The sequence below is a fragment of the Austrofundulus limnaeus genome, unplaced genomic scaffold, assembly GCF_001266775.1.
Source record: "Austrofundulus limnaeus strain Quisiro unplaced genomic scaffold, Austrofundulus_limnaeus-1.0 Scaffold5, whole genome shotgun sequence".
NCBI lineage: Eukaryota > Metazoa > Chordata > Actinopteri > Cyprinodontiformes > Rivulidae > Austrofundulus > Austrofundulus limnaeus.
The window spans coordinates 6,047,666-6,058,543 of record NW_013952407.1 but is presented as its reverse complement, the minus strand read 5'-3'; the positions used below and the strand labels follow the sequence as shown (position 1 = coordinate 6,058,543).

The 10,878-nt window shown below is 40.3% G+C and overlaps 1 protein-coding gene across 6 annotated transcripts in view; it reads right to left on the bottom strand.

Annotated features, from left to right (window-relative positions):
* Window positions 1-2,037: 2,037 nt before the first annotated feature.
* The window catches only part of spag9b (sperm associated antigen 9b), a 67,382-nt gene continuing 58,541 nt past the window's right edge, over window positions 2,038-10,878 (bottom strand). For all 6 annotated transcript variants that reach the window (XM_014028505.1, XM_014028517.1, XM_014028510.1 and 3 more), the window contains 15 exons: window positions 9,694-9,823; window positions 9,527-9,616; window positions 9,163-9,324; window positions 8,874-9,045; window positions 8,618-8,800; window positions 8,362-8,503; window positions 6,830-6,958; window positions 6,673-6,753; window positions 6,535-6,602; window positions 6,249-6,397; window positions 6,000-6,171; window positions 5,091-5,204; window positions 4,798-4,977; window positions 2,916-3,041; window positions 2,038-2,832 (listed from right to left, as the gene is read on the bottom strand). In XM_014028505.1, the coding sequence (XP_013883959.1) occupies window positions 2,705-2,832; window positions 2,916-3,041; window positions 4,798-4,977; window positions 5,091-5,204; window positions 6,000-6,171; window positions 6,249-6,397; window positions 6,535-6,602; window positions 6,673-6,753; window positions 6,830-6,958; window positions 8,362-8,503; window positions 8,618-8,800; window positions 8,874-9,045; window positions 9,163-9,324; window positions 9,527-9,616; window positions 9,694-9,823 (2,026 nt within the window). In that variant the 3' untranslated portion in view covers window positions 2,038-2,704. The remainder of the gene's footprint in view (window positions 2,833-2,915; window positions 3,042-4,797; window positions 4,978-5,090; window positions 5,205-5,999; window positions 6,172-6,248; window positions 6,398-6,534; window positions 6,603-6,672; window positions 6,754-6,829; window positions 6,959-8,361; window positions 8,504-8,617; window positions 8,801-8,873; window positions 9,046-9,162; window positions 9,325-9,526; window positions 9,617-9,693; window positions 9,824-10,878) is intronic.

The following is a 10,878-nucleotide window of genomic DNA, read 5'->3' as shown; positions in this document are numbered from 1 at the left end:
AGATAAAGAAGACAATGGAAATAATGTTGCTTGTGTTCTAAAAAATATTGAGTTCAAATATTTACCTATCCCAGATTTTAATAAAAATATCATTCCTTCATATATATTTTAAAAGAATCACTTAAACATTGGGATAATTCAACAAAAATTAGGACAATAATAATGAAAAACTTAAAGATAAAAATCTTAAATTCTTTCATTTTTGCATCATAATCACCTCGTTATTTTCCAGAGAAACAAAAATAAAAATTGCCCAGTTACTTCAAAGTTATTTAAAAATAAATCATTATTAACAGCAGATCTAGCATTTCTCAGTTTCTGTACAAAAACTTCCAAAATAACGTCACTTTACTTGGTGAGCACAGCACAAAAATACTTTTCCTTTTCCTCGGCCRTCAGAAAGGGGTTTAAAAACAAACAGATTTGGTACAAACGGAGCAGAGCAGCACTGCAGAACAAAAATAAATCTGAATTTGTGACCTTTAACGTCAGAATCAAGATGAGCAACGAGGCCGCTCTAACTGTAACAGCTTCATCTCATCACCCTGAAAATAGTTTTACAAAATGAARGTTTAAAAATATATATCTACACATCATTACACAAGTAGTTCYGTTACAAAAACCTGCATGTTCTGAAAGGTGCCACGCTAGAAGAGACGTTATTGTTGCAGCTCACAGAGAAGCGTCAGCCTTTAGCCTTTGGTAACCAGCGAAACATTCATGAGGACAGACGACAACAGAAGCTTGATATCTAAGGCATTTCTTCACGTGTCGGCGTGGAGCTGGTGTGAGGAGGAAAAGCAGCGGGACGACAGGACAATAAACACGTCTGTGAAACTAAAGTAGAAAAACTTCAGGGATTATCTGAAGTTAAAGCTGGGTGAGGTCGCAGCCAGGGGCCATGAAAAAAAAACAAAAACACACAATCAACCTGCCTAAAGAACACAAAGCTCCAGGTTTGTTTCATCCGAAGTTTAGCATTAATGACATCCGTCAGGTAATACGGAGGATGCTTCTTTGGGACTTCTCACTGTTAATCTGGCTTCARATCATCAAGATGAAGTGACATTAGTGGAACGATCACTCAGATTCTGTAGCAACACACTGCTTAAAGTTTCAGATGAGAGAAAAAAAACAAAAAAACAATCTGGTTTCATCTAATGAGGGTCTGAGAACAYGTAAATATGGATTTTTACCCCCAAAAATCAAAGCCTTGAGGGAAAATTAGGTGTTGCTGGTTGAAAACAGAAATACTTCTTAGATAAATGAAGAAGTATTTTGTCAGTGCAAAGAGAAATGATCATATAAGGAAGGTCAGTGCACCTAACACTCATCTCTTTACACTCATCTCTTTACACTCATCTCTTCACACTCACCTCTTCACACTCACCTCTTTACACTCATCTCTTCATCTCTTTACACTCATCTCTTCATCTCTTTACACTCATCTCTTCAAACTCATCTCTTCACACTCATCTCTTCATCTCTTTACACTCCTCTTCACACTCATCTCTTCATCTCTTTACACTCCTCTTCACACTCATCTCTTCACACTCATCTCTTCAAACTCATCTCTTCACACTCATCTCTTCATCTCTTTACACTCATCTCTTCACACTCATCTCTTTACACTCATCTCTCCGTTTAGATTCCTTAATCATTGACAAGCAAACAGCTCCAGTTTGTACCCCTCATGCATTTTGTCAGCATTACATCATCTAAACGATCTGGAGAAAGGTTATAGAAGCAGAATTGCAGTCTGGCACGACTAATCTGTTTGTGTTGATTTTGCCTTACAGTAATTTTGACTAAAATATTTACAACCTCCCCAGACTGCACAGAAAGTCTTAGCTGCTGCTGCTTCCCAACAACCACAGAGATCAACATAAAAACTCTTTGTCCACATCGAGACTACTGTTAGGGTCTGTAAAGACGTCTGCGAACAGAGCTGAAGCTCAGTGGTCTTGGAGCATTTTGGTTGGTTGGTTTCACAACAACATGAGATAGTTGACAATTAAAATCTTTGAGGTCGTCAGAAATGGTTCGTTTTTCTCTATTTTCAGCTACTATAAACATCTTCCTGCCAGTCAGGCAGAAACTTTACATCTTTGTTATTCTTGTAAAATAATTCAGGTATTTTGTAGGAAAAGCAGACACTGTTTCTGTGCTGGGTTTTGAAATAAAATCATAAACTGAAAATAGAAATGTTTTTACAGTTTCATGGTAGACAGAAAATATGTGAGGCACAAAGTGGGCCGTAGTCCATCTACAGCTCTCAAACAAAAAACACTGGATAAGATTTGATGTCGACAAATAATAATAATAATAATAAAGATTGACTGCTGCATGGATCTGTCCATCTGACACTACACAGATTGGTCATCTTTACATTCAGAGAACCATCTTCCCTGTTCTGAAAAGCTGATTTAGCTCAGGCTGTGTTCAGCTGAAAACTTGCAAATCTCAGCTTTACGTCAAATAAAATAAAATAAAATGTTTTAGGCATTTTAACACAAAGTTTCAAACCAACAGAAGAAAAACTAAAAGCTTCATGCATCCAATATAGTCTGAGAAAAAGCTCTGAGCAGCTTTTTTATCTTTCATCGTTGGACTGAAAACAAAAGAAGAGCTGATTAAACTTGTGCTGACGGAGCAGTTTTCTTCAGATCCTGCTCAGTTTCTGAGGTTTCAGAGGAAATGTCCATCATTTTGCTCCGTCCTCATTGGCTGAGACGTGCCACACAATGAGGTGGCTGCGCTCAGCTTTAGCCAGGAAGGGCTGCAGTTTCAAGTGGGGGTCTTCGGCCTCCTCTGCCTCACCGTCTTCATCACCTGCAGACACACGCGTCGTGTTGACGTCAACAGTCTGCTGCATTTATTACTCTTGTGTTTCTGTTGGAGAARATCAAACTCACCCATTCTGAAGTCGATGTAGCCTTCTCCTCCACTCATCACCAACATGGACTTCCTTCCTTCCTGAGGGGACGTGTCTGAGGACTTGTCTCCTGTCTCTCCTCCACAGGACACAGAGTCTGAGTGACCTGAAAGCAGACGGCCTACAGTTTGAAAAATGAAGCTTTCCAGACCGTCAGTCAAACCAGTTGATTTAATATGAAAACACGAAGGATAATTTTATTGTTTCTTAATATTTGTCCTAATGARCACAGCTTTATACCATATTTACAGATGAAATAGGCACGATTTTAAAGGAGCATTTGCATTTTTTCTTTCCCAAGAAGCTTGTATGGTCTGTAAAAAAGGACATAGTCCAGTGCAGAAAGAACACTGTGACACTTGTTTATATCCTAAACCCTGAACCCCACAGAGCACCATTAAATCCATAGTTGAAAAAGGACTCTCCCCCAAAACTCACAAACTGAAGTGACGATGCTGTGCTCAGATGAGACTGAACTGGACTTTTTTTTAAAGATATTTAAAAATTAAGATATTGTTTAAAGTGATCAACAAACTAAACCAGCAGAGCCAGTCAGGAGCATTAACTGCAGTTTTAATTTCATTATAGGGCTGCAACTAACGATTATTTTAATAATCGATTAATCTGCTGATTATTTTTTCGATTAATCGACCAAATCATTAAAACGCTTAATTACATGAACATGAGTAGATATAAATTAAGTTAACTCCTTAAGGATGCAAGTTATTGATTAATGAATTAATCTGAAGTTGATTTATCTTATAGATTAACAATTAATTAATAAGCAGCCATTTTTAAAAAAATCTGTTTTCTCTTGAATCAAGAGGGTCTTCCCATAAAATGAAGGATTTTTTTATAATCTCCTGAATTAAAAAACAGAAGCACATAATACATATTTTAACAATTTATTTCACCAGCTGTWTTAAATACTGACTGAAAAAATGTGTATTTCTCCTACATGAAACATAACAGAAACTTCATAGGTTGCTGAATGAGGAAAATAGATTAAAATAATAAAATATGATTTTTAGATGTAAAACTATTATTAATTTATTATAATTAGAATTTATTTACATTTAACATTTATTTTTTTCTTTAATTCTTTACTTTTTTTTCATTCTTGTTGGTTCTGTTTGACTAAAACATTGTTTGACCCTAGGGCTGCCACAAACAATTATTTTTAGAATCGATTAATCACCGATTATTTTTTTTTTGATTAGTCGACTAATGAGATCATACATTAATGGAATATAAAACATAGTTTATCACATCAGAATGCAGCTGCTATTATATAACCATGGTTAGATTTTAGCTATATGCTAACTAAAATAATAGCCGTGGAAGGCAAGTTCTGCTCTGCAGATATTGTACAGGTTTCTCTTTCATTTTCTTAAAATGATCCCACACTTTGAGCTCCGTTGTCAGGTAGCCATGATACCAGAGCCTGTCTGTATAATGTCTTGTGACGTCCACGGCCTACCCCAGTTACCACTGCTGTGCACGTGTGTCAAGGACAGAAAGGCAGATGTGGCAGTGGAAGGTGTCAAAGCAGTTTGGAGAGAAAAACAAAGTAAAAAACAAAAGAAAAAAAGAAAGAAAATGATTAATCGATTATTAAATTAGTCATCGATTATTTTAATAATTGATTAGTCGTCGATTAATCGTTGCAGCCCTATTACATTAACAAACTTTTTTCATTTTTCAGCCACCACTAACCATCACTGGACCTAAAACACCCACTAACTGGCAACACAGGTTTCTAAACTGGACCGTCTACAAAGAGCCTGAAGATGGAAGAGCTGGACTTTTTTTAGACTGTGACGCTGAAAGGCTCCAGCTGAGACARCAAAAGGTTCTTGTACCTGGAACTGCAGCAAAGAACTGAACAGCGTTCCTGTGACCATGGAAACTGAGCTGAGCGTGAGCCATGGAGCAGTAGGGAACGAAGGTCCCGGCTGTCACTTGGTCACCGCTGTCGTCTCCGTACACACGAACCACTCCTCCAGGGTGGTTACCTGCTGCCGGGCTAACGTTGTTAGTTGCTAAAAGGAAAAAGACAGATATTTGAGGGGGACAGCGAAATGTTAATTATGACACCTTTAAAGATGATTTCTACAATTTAACTTTGTTTCCACCTAAACTGTTCTGAACCTACTGTCTGTCAGAGGGATGGAGATGATGACTCCGTTACCCGTCCCAATCCACAAACGGTTACACGACACCATGAGAGCCGTGATCCTCACAAACGAGAAGCCCAGTTTGCCCGTACCTGCACACCATCAACACCAATAGCTTTTTTATCAGAAAAACTAACTTTTTAAACACAGGGTCCATGCAGGTTTCAGTAAGTTAAATTTAAGACCTTTTAAGACCTTTTAAGACCATTAGCAATGACATTTAAAGACCAAACTGACGCATTAACAGAAACATTCAAATGGTCCCAGAAATTTTAAAATGGAAACCTTTAATTGTTACCAATTTAGTTATTAAAGAATATTTAAATTTTAATACAAGAACATTAAATTACTTTAATGAATCGGTCATATCTATAAGACCTTTATGTCTACTGCTGTGGCTCGCTTCCAACCGAGTGCAAAAATCACTGGTATCAGCCCAGTCTCATTGAAAACCCACTTTCCCATGTTTAAACGAACAAGCAGCGGACATGACTAAACTTTTTTTTTGTTTGTTTTGGCGGGTGAACAAGCTTCCGTATGCAGGGGATTGTAGCGGCAAAGAGGTCAGAAAATGGAAGCAAACGGTGCCGTTTTTTGCCTGCAGTTATCACAGGATTTGTAGTTTAACTGTGTACCAATACTGGTAGCAACCTTAGCCCTTCATGAAGACAGATCACATTAACCTCTGATTACAGATCTTTGTTTATTTATGCAGCCAACACTTCTCAGGATGACCAAAAGTAAAACATTTAAGACTTGACTAAATTAAATTYAAGACCTTGGATCTGGGTGTTTTAGGCCTAAAATTTAGATTTTCAGATTTTAGACTTTTTAAGACCTGGCATGAACCCTGTAAACAGGAGACATTTCACCACCAGTGAACTGACCGAGCATCTTGCTGACATAGGGCTCGATGTCGATGTCCTGGAGGTGCTGGTAGGTGCGCGCGTGGAACAGCCTGAGGGTGGAGTCCAGTTTAATGGACACCCAGATGCCATCGCCGTGCCAGGCCAGCTGACGGACCTGACTGTCCTTACGGGGGTGGGCGTCAAACGATTTCTGCACCAGACACAAACACACGTAAAGCAAACCTGTGGATGCTACGGCATTTAAATCCCACAYAAATCTGTTTTTACCTCCACCTTCATGGCTCTGGGGTGCACCACATAGATCTTGTTCCTGTGGCCGCACCACACCCGGTCATGGACCACCGTCATGCAGCGGATGGAGTGATGCTGCTTCCCCAGGTCTAACAGGTGGTAGTTGGCCAGGTCCCACTGTCCATCTGAGAGCAACAACCAAATACTGCTTTATCAAGTTCCTACGGACTCCAACGTGCTTTACAGTCGCACTGATGGTGGTAAGCTACATTGTAGCCACAGCTGCCATGAGGCACACTGACAGCTGGTTTAGTTCTCTCACCCACTCCTCTGTGGAAAATGGCCAAGGTGCTATCAGACAGGCTGACGAGGACGCGTCCCTTCACGTGTCTGTGGGCGAGACGTGTTTAAACAAACAGCTGGAGGAGAAACACGCCCGCAGCCACCTGAGTGAACTTACACTATGCCGACCACAGGCTTCTTCAGCTTCACGGAGTGGAGGCACCTCTTCCAGTGAGCCACAGACGAGTGCACGTACACACTAGGATCAGAGGTGACAAACAGTTTCAAGAAACGTGCTGACAGATGTGGAGAGATTAGGGATTATAAAAACCCACCATCCGTTCTGTGCCCCCAGCCACATGGTGGGCAGGACACTGCTCATTTTCTGAGCCTCTTCCATCATCGGGTCGTGTTCCTCTGAGCTGGGGTTTGAACTCACTCCGTCTTTCAGCAGGTCGCTCTCTCTGCTCGTAGAAACAACAGCAGAGTAAAGGATTTAGTTTGTGATCATTGTTTTACAAGATCAGAAACAAAATCATCTCCTTATAAATGATATTTTAAAGGAGACGTATCACGCTTTTAAATCCTTTTTCACATTTTAACCATTCAGTTTGGGTCTATATAAAGTGCAAMTGCAATGATTCAGTCTGAATTCCTCCTTATTGTAACTCCACAAGCCCCTGTTTTCTGGTGTGTGTCTCAGATAAACTAGTTTTGAGGCTGTCTCTTTAAATCCAACTGAGGCACTTCACACTCCACCTCCTCCAGCTTCCAGACCGGTTCATTCTAGTTTGATAGAGGGGTTTACGACTATATAGCAGCACAGAAACATTTTATTTACTAATTAATTAAAAGATGACAACAAGAGAAGACTTGTTCATCCAGGCTCACGTTGGAGCCAGAGTCTGATCCAGAGTCTGACCCAGAGCCAGAGTCTGATCCAGAGTCTGACCCAGAGCCAGAGTCTGACCCAGAGTCTGACCCAGAGTCTGACCCAGAGCCAGAGTCTGATCCAGAGTCTGACCCAGATCCAGAGTCTGACCCAGAGTCCGACCCAGAGCCAGAGTCTGACCCAGAGCCAGAGTCTGACCCAGAGTCTGACCCAGAGCCAGAGTCTGACCCAGAGTCCAACCCAGAGCCAGAGTCTGAACCAGAGCCAGAGTCTGAACCAGAGCCAGAGTCTGATCCAGAGCCAGAGTCTGATCCAGAGCCAGAGTCTGACCCAGAGCCAGAGTCTGAACCAGAGCCAGAGTCTGAACCAGAGCCAGAGTCTGATCCAGAGCCAGAGTCTGACCCAGAGCCAGAGTCTGAACCAGAGCCAGAGTCTGATCCAGAGCAAGAGTCTGATCCAGATCCAGAGTCTGACCCAGAGTCCGACCCAGAGCCAGAGTCTGATCCAGAGCCAGAGTCTGATCCAGAGCCAGAGGAGAATGAAGATGATGAAATTGTAGGKTTTTTTTTGACAAATTTGGTCCCTGAATTTGGACACAGCCTACATTTAAAATTTCTGCACTCCTAGAGACCTCAAGTACACAACAAAATGCATTTAACAACAAAAAAGTAGATTTTGTATGATATGTCCCCTTTAATTAGTGTATAGACACGAGGTGATGCACACATTTTTTGAAAGAAATTTCCAAAAATCATAAAACCTAAACTGTGCTTATGTCAAAATAAATAAAGACTTGAGTTCAGCTTTCTGTGACACACAATTAAACTTTGAAACAAAATGATTTATTTAGTGGTTAGAACATTAAAGTGCTTGTTTTGGACGTCACAACAAGAACTAACGCACTGCTTGGCAAAGGGCTTTGAATGCAGCTATTCATATGAAACTGTAATTAAACAGCCTGGATCCTAATGTTACCTCTGTGAGTAGTTGGCTGGGGTCTCTCTTGTCTGCTGAGCTCCCAGAGGATCTGTGAAGACGTGCTCTGTAAAGACTCCCCTCAGAGCTTCACTGTGGTCGACAGGTCCTGCACTTGCCTCGGTGGCCTCTGTAGCTTCTTCTGCTCGTGTCAATCACAGTCAGTGAAAACGGTCAGAGGTTTAGGACGGTAAATCTGGGTGGGTGAGGASAATCAGATCATCAGTGATCCTGATGGCGCTCTCTTGCTCCTCACCTGCTGTTTGAGAAACAGCTGTTGCTGCCTGAGCTTCACAGCCCACAACTGTGACGCCTCCGAGAACACCGTCAGCCCCGTCTGAGCTGCTTTTAGCTTCTGACAAACTGCCGTCTTCTCCTGGTCCCAGATCAGACTGTAGAGACACTTCCTCCCCAGCAGGGTAGTCTGTCTCTCTTGCACCTGAACAGAAGAGAATCACGGAGTTTAACACTATTAAATTTGGACCTTTTATACTTTTTTTATAGTAACTGACCTGGAACACTAGTGATGCAGAAGACGTGCGAGTTACAAACGAAGAAGCTCTCCAGGATGTTTCCAGGCTGGTTGGCATCAATAACAACAACCTTTGAGGTGGACTGAGTGCTGGTGGAAATCCACACCAGAGATGAAAACTCATCCTGGTGCTGCAGCTCTTTCTGCTGCTCCTACAAACAAAAAAAAACAAAAACAAAACAAAAAAAAAAACAGAAGACAAATGACTCCAGCTGTAAAGATCTGACTCATGCTGCATCTTAAACAGAATAAAGCTGTGTTTTGTTTACTTTTAGCTCTTGGTCCAGTTTATCCAGGCTACTCTGAGACCCTGTCTTCTTTGTAGGACTCACTGGGCCTGAGGAGTCACTGTAAAACACACTGGCCCCCACTATGGACCCTCCGTCTCTGGTTTTCCCTCCAGACAGATTTACACCTGCAGCACACCACAGCTGCAAGACACACACACACACAGTTACAGCAGTGAAGGACAACAGAACACACCCTGACACCACATCCATGACAAAAAGGTCACACTTGATTACGTCAGCATAATAAAATGCTCAAACTCCTCTGGACGGTGCCTTTAAGCAAATATTGACAGCTCTGAGACCATGTTTTGCAAATAAAAACACGTTAGAATCTGGAGTAAACCTTCATAGAAGGATCTTTTTCATCCAGAGGTCTGAGGAAGACAGGAACAGGTAGATTCTTCATCTTGCCCTCTGCCTGAGCACCATTCACCTGCAACACCAGCATCGTGTCATGGATCATGTCTTGTGTAGTGGGCTCAAGTGGGCTGCTAATGAATGACTTGTTACTTTGTATTTCTTAGGTAGACTCCAGCCGTAGGCCTGCACTCGGCTGTCCTCCTTCTGAACGTGAGCTTTGACCTGTTTGTACTGAGCTCGCTTCTGTTCTCGCCTCGACGTCACGCTTTCAGCCGGCGCTCTGTGGGACAGAAAACAGCTCCTCAGAACTTCAGTTCCTACAGGTTTCCCATTCCTAAATACTAGACTTTACAGACGGTTTACAAAAAGATGATCATTGAAAAAGTACACTTAAAAAAATTGTTCCCATTGTTGTAATGAGTCTTTTTTTCAAACCGTTTCAGTTCAGAGAAAATGAGAAAAAGCAGCATACCAGTTTAATTCCCTTATACTACAAGGATTATGTGCCACATGTGGCAAACTGAGCATTTTAGTGAGGTTTTGTGAAGAAGGTATAACAACTAATATTTTACCTGTTATAGAGATATTTGATCAACCGTTGATTACACTGAAAAAACTGTCCATCTTACCAAGTTTTAAAATCTTATATCCAGCCAAAATCTTTTTGATCTTGTTTTGAGACTGATTTACCAAACAAGAACTGATTGTGTAAGAATAATAATCTTGTTTTCAGAATGTGTAAGATTATTTGTCTTGTTAGTCTGAAAATTTGACTCAAATTAAGTCAAAAATTTCTGCCAATGGAGTAAGAAAATTTTACTTGGTAAGATTCTTGAAATAAGAAATATTTGAGTCAAATCAAGTATTTCAAGAATTTTACCAAGTAAAATTTCTTACTCCATTGGCAGAAATTTTTGACTTAATTTGAGTCAAATTTTCAGACTAACAAGACAAATAATCTTACACATTCTGAAAACAAGATTATTATTCTTACACAATCAGTTCTTGTTTAGTAAATCAGTCTCAAAACAAGATCAAAAAGACTTTTTTGCTGGATATAAGATTTTAAATCTTGGTAAGATGGACAGTTTTTGCAGTGTAGGTACATTACCTAGACTTTTTGTTCAAATATCTACAAAATAAAACAAAACTACACTGCAAAAACTGTCCATCTTACCAAGTTTTAAAATCTTATATCAGCCAAAAAGTCTTTTTGATCTTGTTTTGAGACTGATTTACTAAACAAGAACTGATTGTGTAAGAATAATAATCTTGTTTTCAGAATGTGTAAGATTATTTGTCTTGTTAGTCTAAAAATTTGACTCAAATTAAGTC